This window comes from Maniola jurtina, chromosome 8 (assembly GCF_905333055.1).
Source record: "Maniola jurtina chromosome 8, ilManJurt1.1, whole genome shotgun sequence".
NCBI classification, from domain to species: Eukaryota; Metazoa; Arthropoda; class Insecta; order Lepidoptera; family Nymphalidae; genus Maniola; species Maniola jurtina.
The window spans coordinates 13,725,777-13,752,362 of record NC_060036.1 but is presented as its reverse complement, the minus strand read 5'-3'; the positions used below and the strand labels follow the sequence as shown (position 1 = coordinate 13,752,362).

At 37.4% G+C, this 26,586-nt stretch overlaps 2 protein-coding genes across 2 annotated transcripts in view; one reads left to right on the top strand and one right to left on the bottom strand.

The window, feature by feature from the left end:
- The window catches only part of LOC123867372 (angiotensin-converting enzyme), a 335,250-nt gene extending 308,876 nt beyond the window's left edge, over nt 1-26,374 (bottom strand). The window contains exons 1-7 of the mRNA XM_045909375.1: nt 25,646-26,374; nt 12,904-13,062; nt 11,950-12,190; nt 11,449-11,531; nt 10,749-10,955; nt 9,951-10,120; nt 9,124-9,248 (exon numbers count right to left, since the gene is read on the bottom strand). Coding sequence (XP_045765331.1) covers nt 9,124-9,248; nt 9,951-10,120; nt 10,749-10,955; nt 11,449-11,531; nt 11,950-12,190; nt 12,904-13,062; nt 25,646-26,299 — 1,639 coding nt within the window. The 5' untranslated portion in view covers nt 26,300-26,374. The remainder of the gene's footprint in view (nt 1-9,123; nt 9,249-9,950; nt 10,121-10,748; nt 10,956-11,448; nt 11,532-11,949; nt 12,191-12,903; nt 13,063-25,645) is intronic.
- LOC123867387 lies at nt 3,750-7,849 on the top strand. The gene is made up of 3 exons (XM_045909399.1): nt 3,750-3,853; nt 6,541-6,702; nt 7,615-7,849. The coding sequence occupies exons 1-3, from the start codon at nt 3,793-3,795 to the stop codon at nt 7,827-7,829; spliced, it is 438 nt and encodes a 145-aa protein (XP_045765355.1). The 5' UTR covers nt 3,750-3,792; the 3' UTR covers nt 7,830-7,849.
- Nucleotides 26,375-26,586: the final 212 nt, after the last annotated feature.

Sequence of the window (26,586 nt, the reverse complement as noted above, 5' to 3'; positions counted from 1 at the left end):
ACCCGGGAACCGAACCCCTGGCCTCGTTATTTTCAGTTAAACATGCTAACCACTAGACCAACGAGGCAGTTAGTTAGGGTAAAAATCGAGGCAGTTATTAGTTAGGTTAAGCTGAAAATCGAAGCAGTTGGCAAGGCTAAAAATCGAGGCAGTTATTAGTTAGGTTAAGCTGAAAATCGAAGCAGTTGGCAAGGCTAAAAATTGAGGCAGTTATTAGGTTAGTTAATCAGTTTAGGCTAAAAATCTATACCTACAAACAAAACAACAATACTCTGTCATGATGTCACAAAGTGTGCCACTGACGAGAGTGAAAACAACGAAGCGTGCCTCAAACGATAGTGAAAACAAAACAAAGCTAGTTTGTTTATAATGCGACTCGCGATTTCTGCTAAACCCCAATAAAGTGGTCGCAAATAAACTTGACCCCGTTTCGCGAAGCGCGGACGGACGTACAGTAAAAAAAAGTTTAGAAACGTCAATGTAGAGTGTACTGGATGTGACAAAGCTTAGATGAATGGTCAACATTTTTTTTCCATGAAATCGCCTTTTTACCCGACTACGGCAAAGCCGAAAGGAAGGGTTATGATTTAGCAGTCTATGTATGTATGTATGTTTGTATCCACTTTCTGTATGTTCCACTGTAGCGTCTAAACTACAGGGCTGATTTTGATGAATGAGGTGTCAATTGATTCGTTGTAAAGGTCCGGGTGACATAGGCTATATTTTATAGGAAATAATGGACCTAACGGATGTTACATCAAAAAAGTGGGGGTTTCCAAATTTTATTTTTTTTGTTATTTTATCGAGTGGGATGTCAAATGAAAGAGAAGAAAATTTTGAGTTCTTGAATATAAATGTACAACCACATTCAAAAATACCAAGCGTCAAAAAAACAATTTTACTTTAATACTTCAGCGTTTATTAAGAGAATCGTAGTCGGGTTTTTACTTTTTCCGGGTAAATTCCATTATACACTACTAATTTTTACATTGAAAGCTTCGCTATTATGTTTTCTAGCTCATGCCCGCGACTTCATCTACTTGAATTTAGGATTTCAAAAATCCTGTAAGAACTTTTTAATTTTCCTGTATAATAAGTAGCCTACGTCACTCTCCAGATCTTTAACTATACTCATGCAAAAATCACGTTGATCCTTTGCTGCGTTGCGATGTGATTGACCAACAAACAAACACATTTTTGCATTCATAATATTAGTAGTGAATAGTGATTGTCGCATCCAGTGTTCGCGACATCTACGCACCGGCGCGCGCGCAGCTACGACGCAGCCGAGATGCGCGTACGTTACATAATGCAATACCGTAATCGCTAGTATTAATTTCCGTGAATTTACTATTACCCGTGCCGCACTAGAGTGTGCAATCATATAAGAATAATTATTAAAAATCCTCATCCTTGAGAGCGTCAAAAGCAAACGCTTAAAATTGGCATGGCAATATTCTATGAAAAAACAGACTAAGTGCGTGTCAGACTCGCCCACCAAGGGTTCCGTACTCGAATATTTTTTTCGAGATTTTGTACGACAAATCAAAAAATTAAAATACATCAAAATAAATAAAAATCTGTTTTGGATATGATACTCCACTTGGATAGTTATCTTGCTTTGAAAATTGAAAATATTAATTATTTGTCCATTTAAATTTAATTTTTCACACATTTTTTTTTTTGTGTTGATGGCTTTCGGATTTTTCTCTTTACTTGTGCTTTAATACCTACCTGTCCAATTTTATACTTCTAGGTGAACGGAAAGTACCCTATAGGTTTTCTTGACGGACGAAGACAGAGAAGGACAGACATATTCAAACAGACAGATAACAAAATGATCCTATAAGGGTTCCGTTTACTTTTTTAAAGCACGGAACCCTAAAAATTAAAAAAAAATTGGTTGTCTGTAAAGTCGGTTTACTAACGATAGTTGAACGTGACAACAAAGGCCGATTGTGCTTCTTTGTCGCTCGTTCCGCGCTCTCGCTTGCACTTCAAGCCTTCCATGGAACGCCTCAGAGCGAGGTAACGCCGCATGAGTCATGTTTTTTCGTGCGTGCAGCCGGCTCTATCGAATTCTAAGACGTTGTCACGTCAAAAAATATCGCTGAATGCACTGTAGTTTGTCGAACGAGTGAGTAATGAAACTCTACAGCATACAGTTTCTTGACACGCAGCCTGTTCTAAATTTCGCAACATGGGGAACTCGGAATATCGGATTAAATTATGTAAATCGACACCCGAGCCACTCGTTCGAATTATATATGTGCATATTGTTTAACATTATACCCCCCAAACTTCCGATTAGTACGTGCAGTTCGATTCTTACTCGTAATATGAGACTATTTCAAAACGTGATTAGAATTTAGAAAACTGAGTAGAATGTAGAATAATATTATTGTTGGAGATGTTTCTTCGAATTTTCGATCAGATTTGGGTTACAGGTTTGTATTAAGTACTATCCGTATTACGAAAGTGTGTTTTTTGTTATAGTTTGTCCTTCAATCACACCACAATAGAGTACTGTATCGACGTGACTTTTTAGATTTCGAAGTTAATTTTATCCAAAAAACGAAGGGTTCTCACGGAATCAATAAAAATTTCATGCAATTAAAAATTTAAACTTATAACAAGTAATAACAAAGCAGAAAATCGATTTTTCTACCTATAAACTAGAAATATCCATACTAATATTATAAATGCGAAAGTGTGTCTGTCTGTCTGTCTGTTACGTTTTCACGGCCCTACCGCTGAACCGATTTTAATGAAATTTGGTACAGACTTGGGATACATCACGGGGAAGGACATAAGCTACTTTTTATCCCGGAAAATCAAAGAGTTCCTAAGGGATTTAAAAAATCGAAATCCACGCCGCGGGCATCCCCTAGTAGTACTATAAATTAATATTTATTTTTCTATTATTTCTGTGTAATCATAATCAAGTATATACCGTTTATTATAATATAGTAAAAATGTCAAATCCTATTAGTAGGTAACCTAAGGTCTTGTTATACATAAAGCGAAACTATTTTAAAAGGCAACTTTATATTAATATTTAATTGATTAGCTACTACAAAAAACTAGTTACAACTTTGTACTTATGTAATGTAATGTGTCTACTTATTATAAAGCGAAGGATAAACTTAGCGTAGAGAGTAGCTTTATTTTCGTCCAAGAAACATAATACTACACCTACTGTAGCATACCATAGGACCGTTTAATAGGACAACTAGCCGATGCCCGCGACTTCGCCCGCGTGGATTTAGGTTTTTCAAAATCCCATGGGAACTCTTTGATTTTCCGGGATAAAAAGTAGCCTATGTGCTAATCCAGGATATTATCTATCTCCACTTAAAATTTCAGCCAAATTCGTGAAGTAGTTTTTGCGTAAAGGAGTGACAAACATACACACACACATACACACCGCCTTTATAATATTTAGTACAATAATTAATTTTAAATTAGTAGTAGTATTAAAACTTTATTGCAACAAACACAGTACTTATTAATTAAAAACTATTATTATAAAGAGGTAAAGTTTGTGAGTTTGTTTGTAGGAAGTAATCGCTGGAACTGAAGAAAAATTTCCACTAAGATTTTTCGCGTATAAGTTGAAAGAAATACAGCTCATTAACTTCGGTACGCTTAATTTCAATAGACTTATCGCTAGTTATATATTATAGCATGCCCCTGGACTACAAGAAGCCTATAATTAAGTTACAACTTTATGGGGCATCAAGGTAATTCAGTAAGGGCCATCCCTCGCTAAGTGTTACTAGTTCAAGTAATATGACATCAATATCAAGTTTAGTGGTGCTTCTATTTTCTTTGATATTGTGTTTTCAATTTGGTAAGCCTACTTGTTAATAAAAAACCGGCCAAGTGCGTGTCGGACTCACACACGAAGGGTTCCGTACCATCGTACAAGAAATAACACTTTTTATTTTATTTTAAACTAGAGGATACCCGGGACTTCGTCCGCGTGGATTTAGGTTTTTGAAGATCCCGTGGGAACTATTTCATTTTCCGGGATAAAAAGTGGCCTATGTCAATTACAGGGATACAAGCTACCTCGGTACCAAATTGCATACAAATCGGTTAAGCGGATGGGTTTTTAGGAATCCCGTGAGAACTTTTTGATTTTCGAGGATAAAAAGTAGCCTATATCCGTCCCGGGATACAAGCTAACCCTGTACCAAATTTCGTCAGAATGGGTTAAGCTGTTCGGTCGTGAAAAGGTAGCAGAGAGACAGACAGACAGACACACTTTCGCATTTATAATATTAAATATGGATGGATGTAAACACAAATTCACAGTTAACGGATTTTTCCCTTTACTTGTGCTATAAGACATTGTTACTTGCTTCATGATTCTAGGTCAACGGGAAGTACCCTACAGGTTTTGATTTCGTTCATGGGTCTTGACAGACAGACAAACAAACAACGAAGTTATCCTATAAGGTTTCCTGTTTTGTGTGGATACGGAACCCCAAAAATTCTAAATTTACTAAAAAATAGTAGATTTTTTCATACCCTATATTTGACCTTACATATTAATATACAAATCGATGTTTGTCTGGCTGTCTGTTCCTTAGCTATGCATCCGTGTATCATTCATCCGATTGATTTGAAAAGTTGTACAGTTGTTGTTGGACCTTGCACGAAGGTTTCTTCTTAGGAAAACTGTGATATTTTTTTATAATCAACTACTTATGGTATTTTTCTGGTGGACCACTAATGGATCACTGAACTATCCTTTGTATAAAGGGTGAAATATAAAGTCAAGTCAAAGTCAAAACAATTTATTAAAAATAAATAAAAAGTTTAATCATAGGTATATAATTTAATCATATTTTGAAAAAAGTCAATATAGCAACAAAATAAACTCCAGAATCAGCGCCCTAATATCGAGTTTCATCGTTGCCCTATTAAATTACGCATGGCCTTCCAAAGCAAATTCAAGCCAAGTTCAGCATGACAAGTAATCCAATTCTCCACAAAGTGAACGTAAGGTTTCCATTCTAACGTGACAGTAGGTATTTCCTAATTCCTATGAGTAAATACCGAAATTAGAATAGGCAAAAACCTTTATTATGGCCCAAAAGTTGATTCACTTTTTTCTTGGTAGCTTGGTTTTCGAAGACTAACGTGACTGTAGGTGTTTCCTAATTCCTATGAGTAAATACCGAAATTAGAATAGGTAAAAACCTTTATTATGGCCAAAAAGTTGATTCAGTTTTTTCGTGGCAGCTAAATTCAGTTTTCTGATAGATTTGCAAAAAAGTTCCGTTTCAATTTGGTAATCATTCTGGTACGAATTATGTGTCATGAATATAATCATATTCGTTAATATATACATTATTGACGTGACAACGTCTTATAATTCGATAGAGCCGGCTGCACGCACGAGAAAACATGACTCATGCGGCGTTACCTCGCTCTGAGGCGTTCCATGTAAGGCTTGAAGTGCAAACGAGGGCGCGGAACGAGCGACAAAGAAGCACATTCGGCCTTTGTTGTCACGTTCAACTATCGTCAGTAAACCGACTTTACAGACAACCAATTTATTTTTTTTGTTCTAAATAATCTTCAAGTTTTATAAGATGCGCGCGACTTCATCCGCGTGGATTTACATTTTTGCAAATCCCGTGGAAACTCTTTGATTTTCCGCGATAAAAAGTAGCTTACTCTATTAAAGACCGGGAGTCTTTAATAAAAAATCTCTTTAAAATATCTCGTCGATCCGTCGCGTTGCTCCGTTGCGACGTGATTGAAGGACAAACCAATAAACCAACAAACAAACACACTTTCGCATTTATAATATGGGAACTTTATTGATGGGTAGTGATTGTAGTAATTATACATTCAAGAAACTAATGAATTTTCCAAGATTGATAAACAGTAGATATATATTTAAAAACGCCATTGAAAAAAAAAACTAAAAAAGATCACTCTTTCCCCTCCTTCCAAAACGTTTCCATATAATAATAAAATTAGTCTTCTAGATTATCTTGATACGATAAGTAAGGCTTCTGTGGCAAATCAATTTGTTTGATAAGAATCTTTAGGTGTGTTACAGCACTTTGACTAAAGTTAAAGTGATCTGATTGGAGGCTTCGGCCGGGGCTAGTTACTAAATTTCCGGGAAAGACGTGCCGCCAAGCAATTTAGCGCAATGATGCCGAGTAGAAACCAAAGGGTTTAGTATCTTAACCCCTCCCAGGTTAGCCCGTTTCCACCTTAGACTGCATCATCACTTACCACCAGGTGAGATTGCAGTCAAGGGCTAGCTTGTACCTGGATTTTAAAAAATCCTTTGTACATTCTAATTCTACATCATCAGGTGATAGCTTAACATTTTGAAGGTAGGATTTTCGTACCGTTCAGTTCTGACGTACACTCCCAAATAAGAAAGGATTTTCAGAAAATTTCGGGAAAGTCGGTGCAAGTCAGTCGTAAGCATAGTCATATTTCGACTAACCACGCGAGCTCAGCCGGTTTATGGTTATATTAATAACTCTATCGTTTCTGTTCCAGCCTCGTCAATCTTCTGTTATGACTGCAACAGCGCGTTTGACCCTCGCTGTGGGGAAAACTTCGACTCCTTCAGCCTGGGGGTCGTGAACTGCTCACTCAGAGACCCGCCTGACCATATAGATCCCGTCGAACCTACATTCTGTAGAGTCATTAAGATGGAGAGTAAGTATAAGTAGTAAACAGTGTCTGCATCAGATGTTTCAACATCGCCGTCTATAGAACTAATTCTCAAAGCCGTCCAAGAAAGGTCTAGCTACGAACCTACGTTCTCTAGTAAGTAGTGAACAGTGCTGGCAACAGATGTCTTGACATTGCCGTCTACGGAACTAAATCTTAAAGCCGTTCAAGAAAGCTCTGGCTAGAACCTACGTTATCTAGTAACTAGTAAACAGTGTCGGCAACAGATGTCTTGACATTGCCGTCTACGGAACTAAATCTAAAAGTCGTTCAAGAAAGCTCTGGCTACAAACATACGCTCTCTAGTAAGTAGTGAACAGTGTTGGCAACAGATGTCTCAACATCGCCGTCTATAGAACTAAATCTCAAATCCGTCCAAGAAAGCTCCGGCTACGGACCTAAGTTCTCTAGTAAGTAGTGAAACAGTGTTGGCAACAGATGTCTCAACATCGCCAGAAAGCTCTGATTACGAACCTACTTTCTGTAGAGTCATTAAGATGGAGAGTATACCATATAAGCAAATGATTTTTAATTGCTTAAAAACTAAAAAGACATCTCCGAATGGTTCTATCTCCATTCACAATATTGAGATGCAATCATCAAGAAAAAAACATTGTATCCCGTGTCTTGAAAGGATCAAGAACTCTGCCAAAAGGACCTACTTACCTACTAGAAAACTCTGAAATAGCAAAAATCTTTTCCGAAAAATTTCGCAAATATGCAAAAGGAAAAAAGTGTGCACTTTTGTGCAGCCGTGTTTTATTTCTGCCTATTTGAGTCTTAATTTCATCATCATCATCAGCCTGTGGACGTCCACAGTTGGACATAGGCCTTCCCTAAAGAGCGCCACCACACTCCTAACTTAATTTGATTTAGTAAAAACTTTTCTCTTTCCAGTTTACGGCACAGTGCGAATCGTCCGTCAATGCGGGTACTTAGAGGAGCAAAGCGGCGAACACACATGCAGAAGGCAGACAGGAAACGGTGATCTTTTCGTCACCTATTGTACATGTGACACCGACCTCTGCAACGCAAGTACAGAGCTCACAGATAATAAAGTCGTACTTATACCAGTGACCATCTTATATGGTCTCTTTAAATATTTACTGTGATTAAAATTTTATTTAAATTATCTACGGCCTGTATTATAAAATATCATATCCTAAGATTTTTCTCTAATTATATTATAATTAACTTATGCCCTTGACTGCTTCCGCGTGGACTACATAAATATCAACCCCTATATGGAGTATATAGGGGTTGAATTTTCATAAACCCTTTGTTAGCGGATGTCTACCTATAGCTATCTGAATGCCAAACAGCCCGCTTCGTACTACTGGACGAAGCGGGATCTATCACAACAGCTCAAACTACTGTTTGAGCTGCTGTGTAGATCAGTCAGTCAGTCAGCATTTCCTTTTATTAACCTCCGAACCAGAAAGAGGGGTGTCATAAGTTTGACGTGTGTATCTGTGTATCTGTCTGTGGCATCGTAGCTCCTAAACTAATGAACCGATTTTAATTTAGTTTTTTTTTTGTTTGAAAGGTGGCTTGATCGAGAGTGTTCTTAGCTATAATCCAAGAAAATCGGTTGAAAGTTATCAGCTCTTTTCTAGTTGTAGCCTTCACTTGGTGGGGGTGTTATAAATTTTAATTTACACTTGTATATTTAGAAGAACATCCTGGATAATCGAACCCGGCTGGATCATCAAAATTTCTTAATACGAGGTCGAGTGTTAGATAAGAGAAGTTATTTTTGTTTATAGCAAATATTGTTATCGTTAAACTTGTAACTGCCATAAAACATAATATAATATGTCTATTCCAATAAAATAGTATCCAACGACAGTGGATTTTTGTCATTTGCGCTGAATTTCTGGTGAAACCATCGTTGATAAATTAAAAAATCTAGACAAATAAATAAATAAGATTTTATTTCAGACCATACCATAATGCATGTTGTACAGATAAAAAACAATAAAACCATATAAAAAAATGCCTCGTGTGATAAATGATCATCACTTGAGAACAGCTCGACCAATTTGACTGGTTTTTTGTTGTCTTCATAATTGTCAGGATGAGCTTTGTATGGAAGAAAGTTTTGGAAAATTATATCCGTGCAAGCCTCGGCAGGTGGCTAGACAAATTTAGGTTTCTCCGGTTTCTTAACAAAAGCATCCAGTATGATATACCTTTTTGTAATAAATGCATGCTGTAATGTCTTTGTACATTAAACAAACACATACAAACTGATATTATGGCAAATAACTAGATAATTTTTATAAGCGTCTTATTAATATGAACATTACCTAAAATTTAGCTCATTTAGTAGATGCTTTTACTTACCTTAGATTACAGTCCACGCATAGTTGAAAACAAGGCTAAAATGGTTGTAAAGTTACTAACCTGGGTTGGCACCATCGCGGAACACCTTGGGCTGGTTTTTGTACGCCAAGAAGTATTCGATATGCGCCATCTCATGGTGAGCCGTGATCAAGTCTTTCATGTCTGGGTGGGTGCACATCTTGATGCTATTGGAAAAACAACAGTAAAAATAAACAAATCATTCCTTCCACCTTCATATCCTAAGATACCTTGGATACATGATACATTTTTAGGGTTCCGTACCTCAAAAGGAAAAACGGAACCCTTATAGGATCACTTTGTTGTCTGTCTGTCTGTCTGTCCGTCGTGTCTGTCAAGAAACCTATAGGGTACTTCCCGTTGACCTATAATCATGAAATTTGGCAGGTAGGTAGGTCTTATAGCACAAGTACATTTGTGGTCACATCATTTAAAAAAAAAAATATGTTTCAATTTTCAAAGTAAGATAAGTTAGATAACTATACCAAGTGGGGTATCATATAAAAGGGCTTTACCTGTACAATCTAAAACAGATTTTTATTTATTTTTATGCCTAATAGTTTTTGATTTATCGTGCAAAATGTTGGAAAAAATACCCGAGTATGGAACCGTCAGTGCGCGAGTCTGACTCGCACTTGGCTGGTTTTTTAGATTGGGCTTGATTGACAAAGGAACAAACAAGTGCGAATTGGCAGACTTCACACAGTACACATCTCCAAGAATTCCTCACGATGTTTTCATTCACCGTTAAAGCAAGTGATATTTAATTGCCGAAAAGTTAGAGGTGAGTGACCACCCATTCTAGGGTATCTATACTGTCCAATGATGTTTAACCATTATTAATTATATCATTGTTTCGCTTAACCTACCGATAATCATGGCCATTGCAGAAGTCCCAGGCGGATGGTTGGCAGTGGGTGTGCCTATTGGCGGGCTGTTCGAACAGACTCAGCGCCCAGAAGTCCTGAGGCATCGCTGACATGTTCATGGAAACGAAGAACTCTTCTGCCAGTTGAAAGATTGTTAGTGGTGTGTAACCCTGGAAAGGAAAAGATTTTTGACTAAGGATTATTTAAAAAAAAAAATCGCGAGAAACCGAATATATAACTAAGTATTATACTAGACTAGCTGATGCCCGCGACTTCGTTCGCGTGGATGTAGGTTTTTTAAAATTCCCGTGGGAACTCTTTGATTTTCCGGGATAAAAAGTAGCCTATGTGCTAGTCCAGGGTATAATCTATCTTCATTCTAAATTTCAGCCCAATCCGTCCAGTAGTTTTTGCGTGAAGAAGTAACAAACATACACACACACACACACACACACACACACACACATACAAACTTTCTCCTTTATAATATTAGTGTGATGATGCCCGCAACGTGGTGGATGTCTTTTCCCGGAATGCAAGCTATCTCTGTACGTTTGTCAAAATCCGTTAAACAGATAAACTCGCCCTCTGATATTCTCTTACATAACTTAAGTTATATTTACCTGTTGCACCATCTCCGGGGTAACATCAACGAGATTCTTGCCCGGGTAAGGCAGGGTAAAGGGCACAATGCCTGACCAGCTCTGTCCCCACATATCGCCGAGTATGTGAGCAGTAATTTGCGCAGATATTACCTCGCTCTCTGATATTCTCTTACATAACTTAAGTTATATTTACCTGTTGCACCATTTCCGGGGTAACATCAACGAGATTCTTGCCCGGGTAGGGCAGGGTAAAGGGCACAATACCCGACCAGCTCTGTCCCCACATATCACCGAGTATATGAGCAGGGATGGGCGCAGATCTTGAGATCCTCTCCGGGCCGTACGCCTCTCGGAGCCGCCGGCGGACGTAGGCGTGGAGCAGGTCATATATGGGTTTGACCTGAAAAAGGAGCAAGGTTTATTAGGGTTTAAATGAAGCATTAGACCACATAGTATGGATATGATATACAAGAGTTAGATAAAGCCGTCTAGAATCTAGACAGATTAATAAAAAGTTGCGGTAAGTTTAATATTAATTGTAATTTCTTAACATAATATCTCCATTGCACCATCTCTGGTCATCCTTAATTTAAGTATTTTTTATAAGTTTGAACTAGACTGCAATCTCACCTGGTGGTAAGTAATGATGCAGTCTAAGATGGAAGCGGGCTAACTTGGAAAGGCTATGGCAGTTTTTATTTATTCTAAGCCCACACCCCTTTGGTTTCTATACGGCATCACGCCCAATTTGCCGGGCTGCTTGGCGGTACGGCTTTGCCGGGCTTTTTTTGGAATGCAAAAAATCGCGTCGATCCATTGCTCTGATTCCAGGATGAACCAACAAACAAATATACATTTTAATAGAGAAAGTTTAGGTCGGTACTGATACACACCTGTTCCCAGACTTCTTCGACCTCTTGCCTCATGCTGAAGGATTCATACGGGAACATCCAATACGCCGAGGCATCGGTGAAATCTGCAATTAAACAAATAAATTTATATACTTCAAAGTATCAATAAAGATTAACGAGAACAATATAAGAAGACTAAAATGAACCATTAATGAAACTTACAAAACGCCTTTTATAATTTTATAGCAACATTATTTTTAACATTTTTATTACTGTTAAAAAAAATCAGGCTTCGTTTTAAGTTTGTAACATGATAACTAATTAGGTATTCCCTCCGTCTGAAGCTTTTCACTAGCAATTATAATTAAAACTAAAATGGTTAGGTATTTATCTGCCAATTTTCGATGAGAATAGACATATCTAGGTTCACTTGATCATAACCCTAAACAAATCTAGATAAGTAAGCAGTACGGGCAGAACGTAGGGCTGAAGCAAAAATTAAAAAAAAATATTTGAAAACGTATTTGGCAAACTTCAACTTACTATTGAGCCTTGCAGCCTGATTGGTCAAATCCACAAGCTGTTCATACAGGTCCCGGATCCGCCTGCCGGTGTTCCTCCTCCACTCCGTCCAGACATGCTGGAGCTCATCCCAGTCCCTGGAGTGGGACATGATGAACTGCAGATCTGGTTGGAGGTGGAGACCGCATTTGAACGGCTCATTGTATGCGCATATCTCTGCTGTATTGTACACTGCTAGCATGTCGTTGATTATGCGGTTGTACTGGAAAAATTAATATAGGCTTTAATGACAGATTTAAGAGGGCTCTCTCCGTGTCACTCGTTTCATACAATCGTAGTTCCAATTTCATTTGAATATTAAGCAACCAAAGTCCATGAAATTTTGCAGACATATTCTAGAAACTAATATCTATGTCTGTGGTTTTCCAGATTTCTGTTAAAATATTCGGTTTCAAAGTTACGTGGTCTTAAAAAATTTCATACAAATCTTTGAGCCCCTGTAATTTTAAAACTACATATTTTTAGAAAAATCTAAAACACCACAGACACAGATATTAGTTTCTAAAATATGTCTGCAAAATTTCATGGACTTTGGTTGCTTAATATTCAAATGAAATTGGAACTACGATTGTATGAAACGAGTGACGGAGAGAGCCCTGTTAAAGAAATAGTGCCAAAGCTGTGATAGCCTAGTGGTTAGAACGGCCGTCTCCTAATAGGAAGTCGGGGGTTCGATCCCGGGCATGCACCTCTAACTTTTCAGTAATGTGCGTTTTTAAGCAATTAAATATTGCTTTAAGGGTGAAGGAAAACATCGTGAGGAAACCTGCATGCCTGAGAGTTCTCCATGTACTCACAGGTGTGTGAAGTCTGCCAATCCGCATTGGGCCAGTGTGGCAGACTATGGCCTAACCCTTCTCACTCTGAGAAGAGACTCGTGCTCAGTAGTTGTGGATTATGATGATATTGACATACTCTGTCCAGCTGATCTGGAGGTAACGCAGCGGGTCCTATGATGGAGAGCATACGCAGCTGCCTGAAGGTGCCGAAGTCTCTAATGGCTCCGCGAGGCACGTGCTGCGCCGCCTCCCACAGCCCTCGCTGGAAGAGGGTGTAGCGTTGCTGTGCTTCTAACTGAAATAAATGATAAGTTCTAGAATTAGATAAACTTACTAAAAAAATAAAAGCAAAAGTGTGCCTGTCTATCTGTTATTTTTTACGGCCTATCCACTTCACCAATTTTGAGAATTTTGGTGCAAAGATAGCGTGCCGTAACCGAACTTACTAGTAAAACTACCTAGGTACTTTTTACCCCGAAAAATCAAAAAGTTCCCACGGAATTTTTAAAAGTGTTTCATAAATAAGTACATACAATTTGATTATTTTAGACACTGGCCCATATTAGTACAATATTATTTACTAAAAACTCTATCTAATACAACTAAAAACCCGGTCACGTGCGAGACCGACTCGTTCACCAAGGGTTCCGTACCCGGGTATTTTTTCCGACATTTTGCACAATAAATAAAAACTATTAGGCATAAAAATAAATAGAAATCTGTTTTAGAATGTTGGTATCGGCAAAGCCCTTTCATATGATACGTCACTTGGCATAGTTATCTCACTTTGAAAATTGAAAATACTAATTATTATTTATTTGGTCATGAACACATTTTAATTTACTTTATTGTGATATAACCACAAATTCATGGTTTTCGGATTTTTCCCTTTATTAGTGCTTAAGACCTACCTATCTGCCTTTCATGATTCTAGGTCAACAAGAAGTACCCCATAGGTTTCTTGACAGACACGACAGACGAACAGACGGATAAACAACAAAGTGATCCTATAAGGGTTCCGTTTTTCCTTTAAAGGTACGGAACCCTAAAAAATAGAAGACCATTTTAATAAATCAGCTGTTACAAACTCGAGGTCATCCTAGGTATCTAAGTATACCGTTTTCGTCAACATAATGGCTTGTAACCTCATGGCCGAGTTGGGGACATCAAGCATGACGAATGAGATGACGGACGTGTCAACTAGCGCAGTTAAAGCCTCCCTAGAAGGTATTGCAAGGTGACATCTTTGCATAATGGAAAAGGGAAAATTTTTGACGAAATATCAGGTTACAAACTTTGCACCTTGCAAGGTATCGGATTTGATGATAAGTAACTTGTATTAGGTAGTTTAACATATTTTTAACCCCCGACCAAAAAAGAGGGGTGTTATAAGTTTGACGTGTGTATCTGTGTATCTGTGTATCTGTGTGTCTGTGTATCTGTGTATCTGTGTATCTGTGTATCTGTGTATCTGTCTGTGGCATCGTAACGCCTAAACGAATGAACCGATTTTAATTTCGTTTTTTTTGTTTGAAAGGTGGCTTGATCGAGAGTGTTCTTAGCTATAATCCAAGAAAATCGGTTCAGCCGTTTGAAAGTTATCAGCTATTTTCTAATTACTGTAACCTTCACTTGTCGGGGGTGTTATAAATTTTTAATTTACACTTGTAAACTAACGTGATTTATATCTATACTATCCATGTTAATCTCTACATAGTCACACTAATAATATAAAGGTTAAAGTTTGTGTGTATGGGTGTACATGTGTATGTGTGTATGTCTGTTACTCTTTTACGCAAAAACTACTGGACGGATTTGGCTGAAATTCGAAATTGAGACCATCGCAGCAAGGCATTGTACCCAAGATGCTGGCAGCATTACCTCTTTGGATGGCCAAACTAACTCTTTGCTCAAGTTAGCTACCAGCTGTCGGGTCCCCGGTTGACTCGATAACCCTTTTCAAAATTTTCTCAAAAAGAGCTCGAGCCCCCGGGCCCCACGGCCCCAAGGTCTCTACGCCAAAAGTCACATGAAGCTCCCATCGAGGTTTTCATATCTGCGCCTCTTGGCTCGGCGCTGGTGGCCGCTGCACCCACCACATAGGAGGTCACCTGAATGTGGGATGCAGCTAAAGTGTTATATGTTTTTTTTATTCACTATAGGCAAACGCTTGACCACAATCACACCTGATGGACAGTGATGATGTGGTCTAAGATGGGACGCATTTACATAGAAGGTGCCTATTCACTCTCGTTTTAAAGATACCCGGATTGTAATTGATAGGAAACACAGATCGCGGAAGAGTATTCCAAACCTTAGCCATGCGTATGAGGAATGATGACGCAAAACGTTCCGTATTAGGTAAATAAATCCTTATTTTCGATCAAAATAAACCAATGATCAGCAAAACCATTGTTGCGTGTTAACACTCAATAGCCACTGACGACAATGTAATGACAAGTCTAAATTAAATGACATCAGTGCGAGGACAGGCAAAACAATGAAATTACAGGTAATTGTTATGTAACTCGTGTAATAATTACAGCGGATTACAGTGACTCAGTGGCGTGATGGATGATGATGACTGTTTATCACGAATGATTCAGATTGCGGTTAGATATATTAGTGGTCCAAACTCTTGGAAGCTGTTGTGGCAAAAAATAGTATCAAAAAAAAATTATTAGGTAAAGTTATATTCTTGTTATATTAGTTCCTATACTTCAGCAGTGATAGTTTAGTGGTTAATTCTTCGGTTTCCTATTAGGGAGATTGGTGGTTCGATCCCGGCTTTTATAACTTAGCTAACAATCCGTTACCAGGGTTTGTACTTACAACTTATAATGGACTAAGAGCCAGCGCGTGCCAGACCTTCGTTATTTTATAAAAGCTGAAAGTTTCGCTACGTATTGTCCGCAACACAGGGAGGAACGATCAGCGACTGTGAAGTTTGGATCATGGTGGCTTTGCGAGATAACAGGTAATAAAGGTGTGAAAAATCTTACGTCAAAGTTTAATTTTTTTATATTTGCTTCGGTATAGTATTAATTAGAAATCACGTCATGTATTGCCACATGGCAACCCCCTGGCAGACACCTCTAAACTTTTAAACTCATAAAGTTATGGCCAGTGGTTTAAAATATCCTTCTTATCAAAACTTTGCATGTAGGTTTTCTTTACAAAGTGGAAATTCCCACAAAGAAAAGATTTTCATAAATTCCATCCAAGCGAAGCCAAGCCACAGGCCAGGGTGCGTTAGTTAATTTTAAACGAATTACTTCTAGCCATGGCGCTTAACAGACGTTATATTTTTAGGGTTCCGTACCTCAAAAGGAAAAACGGAACCCTTACAGGATCACTTTGTTGTCTGTCTGTCTGTCCGTCTATCCATCTATCCGTCTGTCCATCGTGTCTGTCAAGAAAACCCGTACTTCCCGTTTCCGTTGACCTAGTATTATGAAGTTAGGCAGCTAGGTTGGTCTTATGGCACAAGTAAGGAATAAATCCGAAAACCATGAATTTTTGGTTATATCATACTTACAAAAAAAAAATCCCGCAGCGGGGTCTTCTCCATCTGACCTATGTCAAGACGGGGGGTACGGGCCTCGAGGCGTGGCCTCCTTGCCCGGGTGTGGCGCGGGGAAGAACACTTCCCCGGTAACGTCCTTTAAGCCGTTATCGGCTAAGGCCTGCCTTCTTGGCTTTGGGCCTCGAGGTCTCGGATGTGTATAGGATCCAGGAAAAAAAAAATATGTGTTCACGAAAAAAATTCACTAAATCACAAATAGATGGCGCAGACCGTTATTAACTTGCAGAGTTCTAGATAAAGGTGTTAGGTTTATCTTTTACGAGCGATGGTACGGAATCCTTCGTATGCGAGTCCGACTCGCACTTGGCCGGTTTTATTATTAAGTATACCTATTGTTTTTATCGAAAATATGTTTTAATTAAAGCAAGTCACGGATAGCTTAAGGAAATACGAAGTCGCAAGTATGTTCCCACGGCACCAAGTTTGCACTTGAATCCGGTTTAAGTATCAATTATTGTGTTAAAACGAGCATTGTGGCCGAGGACGTTAACTAGATTGTGTTCGGAGACAAGGATTCTTGAGGTCAATGCTATTAAATAATAAATCTTATCAAGTTCAATTGAAAATGCCTTAATTTGAAGATATTTTTATGGCAGGTTATTGTAACTTAAATTATTGTCAAGTATTATATCTTTACAATTACTTGATATTAAAGCTTCCATATTATGAGTCATTGAGGCATATGAGGCATTATACCGGAACGCTAAATCGCTTGACGGCACGGCTTTGACTAGGGTTACTCTGTAACAGTAGATGTCTTCTATGACGTAAACAATGCATCGGCGGTGCCTCTGGTGCTGCAAATGTTCGTGGGCGGCGATAATCACTTAACACCAGGTGACCCGCCTGCTCGTTTGCTCGTTATTTTATTATAAAAAAACCGGCCAAGTGCGAGTCAGACTCGCACACTGAGGGTTCCGTACTCGGGTATTTTTTGCAACATTTTGCACGATAAATCAAAAACTATTATGCATAAAAATAAATAAAAATCTGTTTTAAATGTACAGGTAGGTAAAGCCCTTTCATATGATACCCCATTTGGTATAGTTATCTTACTTTGAAAATTGAAACACATTTACCCCTACCCTAGTACGCTATAGATTTCTTGACAGACACGACGGACAGACAGACAGCAAAGTGATCCTATAAGGGTTCCGTTTTTCCTTTTAAGGTACGGAACCCAAAAGGCAAAGGTTCCAAAATATGTGTAATTAAATATTTAAACCCAATAACATCTACAATGTATGGAAATTCCATGTGGATGGATTCTAAATGGATGGCCGTCTGCCACCAGAGAGTGGTGTCACGGCATGGTATGGTCACGGTAATATTATGTATTAATATTACCGTGGTATGGTTGCGCAATAGCTAACACAGTGCATCGTGCGAATGTCCTCCAATGCGAGCTGTGTGAATTACCTATCGCCGATTGTGTGTGTGTTGGCAGTGGCTAAGAGCTTCTTAAACTAACTGCACTAGACGGGTCTGCCCGCCAAATTCAAATTTACTTTGATTTTTTGCAATTTGTAAACCAATACGACAACGTAGGCTTATGACATTCTAATTGCGCCAATGGCAGTAATATCTCCATAGGTTTATATAAAAATCTTTACTTGAAAGTGTTTAGTTTACGAAATTAGTCAGAGTATCGACTAATTTGTGAGTAATTCACGTCAAACTTGTTATTTTGACTAATTTCTTAAAATCAATTATTATAGGTGTTATCAGTTATCACATCACTTATACATCTTATACATAATGTATTAATTAACACAAATCGTTTCATTCATAACACGAAATGAGTTCCAGTTTACAAACACAAGTACAGTCGAGTGAAAAAGTGTTAATAAATTCATAATTCAATGCCAGTTTCACGGCGCCCGCGCAGACTAGATTTGTTTAGTTTTCTTTGTAGCTTAGTTTACGGTTGACTAGTTACCTCAAAGATAAGTAGTAATGAGGAATAATGCAACGCATTTATTATGACCTCTATTAAATTAATTTTGGTCAAAACCTGTGAGTGACTAGATCCTAGCAGATTTCTTACATACAAGTCTGTTAAGAAACATCCATTTAATAGACCTTGGGGTCCAAGGTTTTCATAGTTCATACGTACGTATTTTACCTACTATGTATATTGTAGATGCAAAAATGTGCTAAGACAAAATTTAGCTTAAAAGCCTACATCTTGCATTCTAGAGAAGTTTGCAGGATGCAAGCGCCCTTTTTAGCCTATTCTTACTATATTTTTTTTTTAATATGTACACGTGAACGTTATCCGTGGAGAAAAGTATCTGCTGAACCAAACTTTCCTGTATTTTGATATTAATTGCCTGTTTATAAGAACATTAAAAATTATCCTTGAAAATCAGTCCACCTCAACTTGCTAAAAGGCTTTCAATGTAGTACAAATCTTTCTTTATGTAACATTTTCGCAACTTCGTTCACGTCTAATATACTAGGTATTTGCAAAACCTCCGACACATATTGCACTTTATGCTGTTGTGATAAGATTTAAAATTAATGTGAAAGCGTAGACGCTAAATCTGTGCGTCTATTGAAACGTGAGGTCAAGATCATCAATTAGCACTTGGCTAAAACAACGTGGGTTGTCTGAAAGACTGTTACAGTGTACAGTGGTGAAATAAATAGTTTCCATAAAAAACGGAACACTAATAAGATCACTTTGTTGTCTGTCTGTCTGTATGTCGTGAAGAAAACCTATAGGGTACTTCCCGTTGACTTAGAATCATGAACCCGTGCGTACGTCACCCATGCTAACCCGCACCGGGTTAGTATGGTAGCTGAGCCGGTGTGTGGGGCGTCCCCACCACGATTGCCATTTCGACCTGTTGCATATTATACATATGACCAACGTATGAAACCGATATCAGCGCAAGATGGTTTCATGCCACACTTCTACAAATGTACCCAAAATGAAATAATATGTATAGAAAATATTTATGTATGTATGTTTTGTAAGCCTATTTTAAATATATAAATACTTGTATATTATATAATACAATATCTGCTCCCTTAACAACCTCTCGCACTGCCAAGGGTCACTGGTAGAGACCTCTTATTGAGATAATTGCTTCCCTGACCACTTTTCTTTATCTTTGTCTTTATTGTTACAACTTTCTGGTACAAATAAATATAAATATAAATACCATATCTACAATTTCTAACCAGGTTATAGTTAAGCAATGAGCAAGACATGTAAAAACTGGTACAGTGTCATGACCGTGAGAACCCAGCCCAAGGTGAAAATGCCGATCGTATTAACCACTAGGCATTGTCCGCCCTGAAGGGGTAAAAAATAACAATACAGAGCAAAATACCAAATCTTAATGTAATAAGCGCTGCATTATTTTTTCCTGCCAAAATTACTTGGTGATAAACGAATGGCTATTTGGTATTTCCTTATATGAGTTCGATTGCATGTTTATTTTTGCAAGGGAAAAAATTTGTAAGACCCGCTATGTCTATAATATAATATGCTGCTGTTATCATCATCAAAACTGCCATACCCCTTCTAGCCCGCTACCATCTTAGAGTGCATCATCACTTACCACCAGGTGAGATTGTAATCAAGGGCTAACTTGTATCTGTATTTAAAAAAACATCGACCGATAAAAGTTCAGTATTTCCAGAGATTACCCCCTAAAAACTAACTTACAAACTTTACTTCTTTATAATATTAGTTAGTATAGAAGTAGTATATGCTTATATCTTTCTAAATAGCTTTTTATTCCCACTTTAGGTATTTTTTTAAATAATCTACAACTACATAGGCTTTATGATGGAAGATTGATCCACCATAGTTATTCACCGATTTTTTTTTTATAATTTCATGCCGTTGTGACAACAGACGTGATAAATAAAAATAAAACATTTTTAATATAATATACTTATTCTGATGTCAGAGATGCACATCTAACATATCAGATAAAAGCCTCTGAAAACTTAATGGCCTACAAAATACAATGGCGGGCCTTGGAGTAACGAATTATCTCATTGTCCATTGGTCCCAGGCCTTATAGGTCACAATCCCCCTTTATTTGTCACAATAACGCTCGAGGATACTAGTTAGTGCCGCCATTTTGATTCGCAACGCCCGCGCCATATTGCTCAAAACCATTTCGCGTTTCCTCATTTATGTTTGTATGCGTGGAAGTATGGGACTGTTGTATTTTGTAATGAAATGGGGACCATTTTTAACCCCCGACCCAAAAAGAGGGGTGTTATAAGTTTGCCGTGTGTATTTGTGTATCGTGTATCTGTCTGTGGCATCGTAGCTCCTAAACAAATGAACCGATTTTAATTTAGCTTTTTTGTTTGAAAAGTGGCTTGATCGAGAGTGTTCTTAGCTATAATCCAAGAAAATCGGTTCAGCCGTTTGAAAGTTATCAGCTCTTTTCTAGTTACTTAGGTACTGTAACCTTCACTTGTCGGGGGTGTTATAAATTTTTAATTTACACTTGTAAAATCTATAGCTATCTTGGTTGTTTTCTTCCAGTAGGTTGTGAAAGAAAGAAAGAAAGATAGAAAGAAAATTTCCTTTTCTCTTATTTTCTTCCCACTAGGGATGTACGACGATGTGAGGTGTCGGTTTGACATAAACAAAGTGGGGTTTGATAGATCAATTAATGGGGTATGATATTGTAAAAGGACTTAATTTGCATATTCTACTTTAGATTGCTAAAAAAGGATTTTTATTTTTTAAATTATTGACCTATGATCAACCATAAAAATCTTCTCCCACTTATCTCCGAAGTTTGTAAACCGAAAAATCTCAATATTATTTCAGACTTCAGATGGAGTTAATATATGTATAAACTTCACAGAAAAATACACGAAATGAGAATGTGTGCAAATTAGAAGATCGAATGCGCATGTGACGCAATTGCCTATAACTTCTCTTGATATCTACCCGATCTCTTTAGGGAAAGACCGGAATACGTGGGCTTTCTAGTCACTAAACCCCCTAAGTGGCCATTTTCAGCTCATATAAGAGGCTCCGGCCACTTTAAAGAACTCTTTTTCAACTCTTCAAGCGAGTATCTACCTTACTACCTACCTAAAGTGTGGGATTCGAATTCCGTGTAACTATCATTACAAATTGATGAAGATCTGACCCTATACCATCATATTAGCATACCCCTCCTCCCCCTCATACCCCTATCATATTAGCATAATACTGCATCATTCATCACTGAATCACAACCTATCAATTATCATCCATAAAAAACCGCAAATGCACTATAAACTGTTAGATCACAGAGATAAATCTAATTACGCATAATAATTAGAATATCTCTATTATTATAAATTACCGTGGGAATCATAAACACATGTAGATCACTTCCTAGATTAATCACACTTAAAAATAACAATACCGATCAACAGTAGGTACAGTGATAAGATCTTTATTGATTGATAATAGCAATAAAAAAGACTTGAGCACGACATAACTTTGGTGGTAACAAAAAATATGATGATAAGTAAACATCACATTAAGGGTCATTTAATTCCATGCCTCCGTATGTTAGGGAACAATTCACAGGGTTATAAAATAACGAAAGTCTGGCCCTCACTGGCTCTCCTTCTATACAGGGTGTTTGGTAATTAGTATATAATGACGACACGTACCCATGCTACTGTGATCTGTTAAATACAATGCTGAAGTAAAATGACGAAATAAAATTGTAAAAATTTCCATACAAATATATTTTTTTAATGCCCAAGTTTTCATGGCCACTAATTGCCAAACACCCTGTATTTGTCAAATATGTATAAAACAAAGCGCTGATTTCGTCCGTCGAATGGGGAGAGTTTCAAATAATAATCATGAGCTTTCTTTAAAAGTTTTTGCCATCCATACTTAATATTATAAATGCGAAAGTGTGTGTCTGTCTGTCTGTCTGCTACCTTTTCACGTCCCAACAGTTTAACCGATTTTGACGAAATTTGGTACAGGGTCAGCTTATATCCCGGGGACGGACATATGCTACTTTTTATCCCGGTTAATCAAAGAGTTCCCTCGGGACTCCTAAAGACCCATCCGTTTAACCGATTTGTATGAAATTTTGTACCGAGGTAGCTTACGTCCCTGTAAATTGACATAGGCATCTTTTTATCAAACAGTTCCCACGTGATCTTTAAAAACCTAAATCCACGCGGACGAAGTCGCGGGCTTCCTCTAGTTAATAATAAAATTGACGTTTTTGCTACATATATTAACTATAACAAAAAATAAAACTACAAACAATACTTGAATATTGAAACTAATGAAAAATCGAATAGTAATTTTGCAAGTAAATTTGCAAGAATATTGAACAATTGAAAAGAGCAACCGCCGAGTTTCTTGCTGGTTCTTCTCGGTAGGAACGGCATTACGAACCAGTGGTAAATTATTTGACGACTCAAAAGCACTTGTAAAAGTTTGAATAAAAATCTAAGTATTCTATTCTATTCAAGAATAATTTGCATTTGTCTAATTTTTGTCAGCTCACTCATAATAATAAATAAATAATAATGTTAGGTAAATAGACACATTTCATACTTTCTTATTCCATAATTGAGACACGTCATACCTATATTGTTCCACATAAATAATAACAGGTTTGGAAAGCTTCCGGGCCTGGGTTCTCACATAACCGAACAATAAGGTACGATTCAATGGTAGTTTCCACACCAACGCCTAGATATCTTCACCCTTTTTTGCTAATGCAGAAAGTGTATCATTATCTCATCGTTTATTTTCTGATAAAAGGATTAAATTGTAAAGCTTCATTTACGCCAGAGGGACATAGTGCGACATTGGCGATTCTGATAAACTAAAATTAGAGTATCTGCATCTTTTTCTTTTTAATATAGCTAAAAAAGGACGAAAAATGAAGTGTAGTTGAATTAAAACCTCTTAGTGCTACTCCGGGATAAAAGTAGCCTATGTGTCAATCCAGGGTATCTATCTCGATTCCGAATTTCAGCCAAATCCGTCCAGTAGTTTGTGCGAGAATAACTACCATAATACGAGTATAACACACACACACACTCACGCACGCACAAACACACACATACAAACTTTCGCCTTTATATTAGTGTGATCAGTGTGATAGTGTGATTTATACATCGATGGATTTCAGCAATATGATATGAAAAAATATTGGATTTTAAGTATGTTCGAAAGTAAATTCTGCAGAATACAGCATATTTCTCACGAATACAGGCTTTTTATCACTTTATTCACATTGACCGGCACATTGTTTACTAGATAACGATCATGTACTCGACAGCCATTATAAAAATTATTTGCCGACTATTTTAAAATAATAGTACAATAATATAACAAGTATCTTGAAACAATACAAGTGAAGTATTATTCATTTATTGGCAAGTGTGCGTTTTTATAATGCTGCCAGAAGGTTATGGCAAACTTATGGCAAAATCCTATAACCATGTAAAGCATTATTTAATAGTAAAAAAAAGTTGGAAATGAGTTGTTCCGACAGTTAGCTATACCCAGTTTTAATTTTTAAGTGATATTTTGAAATGGTGATGATAACAAGTGTAAATTAAAAATTTTCAACACCCCCGACAAATCATTTTCAAATAAATAATTATGTATATCTAGGCAACGCCCTTCTTGACAGCTTGACATTTGTCAATTGACACTTGAATATTATGAACCTAAGGGTTATCTAACCTTCTTTTCTACAAGAAAACTAGAAAATAGCAGATAACTTTTAAACGGCTGAACCAATTTTTTCGGATTATAACTAAGAACACTCTCGATCAAGCCACCTTTCAAACAAAAAAAACTAAATTAAAATCGGTTCATTCGTTTAGGCGCTACGATGCCACAGACAGATACACAGATACACAGACACACAGATACACACGTCAAACTTATAACACCCCTCTTTTTGGGTCGGGGGTTAAAAAGAATACCGGCCGAGTTCTTTGGCAGCTTCTTCTCAGACCAGGGCCGTTCAGTTTATTCGTAATTTTTGTTTTAAATTTGAAACTAAACTAAAAGGATAGGTCTAATCTATCAAGTATTTCTAAATGTCTATATTTTTGGCAAAAACTCTTAACTATTTTTAACGGCTTTTTAGATATTATTAAATTAGATTTATACATGGAAGTATGGATCTCTTTCCATCTTGAACACTAAAAAAAATCTTATCTTATCACCCACATGTCTTTCCTCTCCAATATCTACTTTTTACCTTTTTAACCCCCGACCCAAAAAGAGGGGTGTTATAAGTTTGACGTGTGTATCTGTGTGTCTGTGTATCTGTGTATCTGTGTATCTGTGTATCTGTCTGTGGCATCGTAGCGCCTAAACGAATGAACCGATTTTAATTTACTTTTTTTTGTTTGAAAGGTGGCTTGATCGAGAGTGTTCTTAGCTATAATCCAAAAAAATTGGTGCAGCCGTTTAAGAGTTATCAGCTCTTTTCTAGTTTTCTTGTATAAAAGAAGGCTTCATAACCGTTAGGTTCATAATATTATGTCAATTGACAAATGTCAAGCTGTCAAGATGGACGTTGCCTAAATACATAATTATTTATTTGAAAATGATGTTTTGGAAAAATCAGATACTTTGGATCGTAGGCGCGGAATATCGATGCGCGGAATAGTCTAAGAAAATCGGTTCAGCCGTTTGAAAGTTATCAGGTCTTTTCGGTCTTTTCTAGTTACTGTAACCTTCACTTGTCGGGGGTGTTATAAATTTTTAATTTACACTTGTTAATTATTTTTGTCTATTGATAAGTGCAACTTTTACTCTTTACTTATTTAGTAAACCCCTTTCGCTTACTTTTATTTATCAAAACATCTACCCTAAGCTTCCCTGGAAGAATTCGTTGCGATAAGGGTGCATATTTTACATAATTTTTATGTCCTTTGATGTAAGATGGTCAAATTCTTTTGCAAATAATTTGCTACAAAATTGGGTAGATCAAATAACTGCTAAAGATTATGAAAGAAACTTTAACACAATTAAGAGAAAACAATAGAACAAGTATAAAATAAAAATTTATAACACCCCCGACAAGTGAAGTACAGTAACTAGAAAAGATAACTTTCAAACGGCCGAACCGATTTTCTTCGATTATAGCTAAGAAAACTCTCGATCAAGCCACCTTTCAAACAAAAAAAAACTAAATTAAAATTGATTCATTAGTTTAGGAGCTACGATGCCACAGACAGATACACAGATACACACGTCATACTTATAACACCCCTCTTTTTGGGTCGGGGGTTAAAAATCATCAATACTCACAGCTGCATGTTGTGTTGCGTCATTTACGTCAGTTTCGAAATTCCACTGAGCTGCAACGTTATTCGTACACTCCTTGGAAGCTTGCTCATCCGCTTGAAGGAGAAAATCCCTCACACGCTGTAAACTAGCGTGATTGAACCGGTCATCAAGACGATTACTATTCACATCTCCATTAAAAGTGTACGGATTGGTCCCAACATAATTTGGATCATTCCGAGCGAAATTCGGATCATTTCTCCTGAAGTTTGCATCATTGTTAATATCAATACGATCATCTCGGGACCTGTCGTCGAATGGACGTAATTCCCTATTTCTGTCATCATTCGGACGTAAAGTAGATGTAGGATTACGTCCGTTCCCGTAATCCAAACTCGGATACCCATTGTTGTTTATATCGGGGTTAATTCTGCTGATTGGAGTCGACGAAACAGGGTATACTCCTGGTGTGATTGATCCTTGCGGTCTTGCAGAAGTAAATTGGAAATTCCTGTTTAAATCGTATTGATTAGCAGGAGTTGTACTCGACAGTCCATAGTAAGGATTTCTTTGGGTAGAAACTTGGGGTAAAGGAGGCAAATCCAACTGAGGTTCAGCGTAACACGAAAGTATTAGGGTTTGGACCAATATTTGAACAAATGTTCTAGCACAGGCCATGGTTTTGGCCCAAAGGTTATCAGTACGTTATCAAAGCGCCCAATGGTGCGTGGTGCTGGGCTGGGCTCGCGACAACAACTGTTCTTCAGTTTGCTTCGCTGGGGCCGTGTGAATAAGCATTGTTCTAGGTAAGTACTAAGTAAAGAAGACCTTGCGACCGCGTCACAGGGTAAGCTAACGCGTTGGTCAAACTTAAAACCTTCATTAACACTCTGTTAACAGAACGTTAACTTTGAGCACGCTACCTGTAGACTGTAGAGTCGATGAAGCTTTCAATTTAATCTATA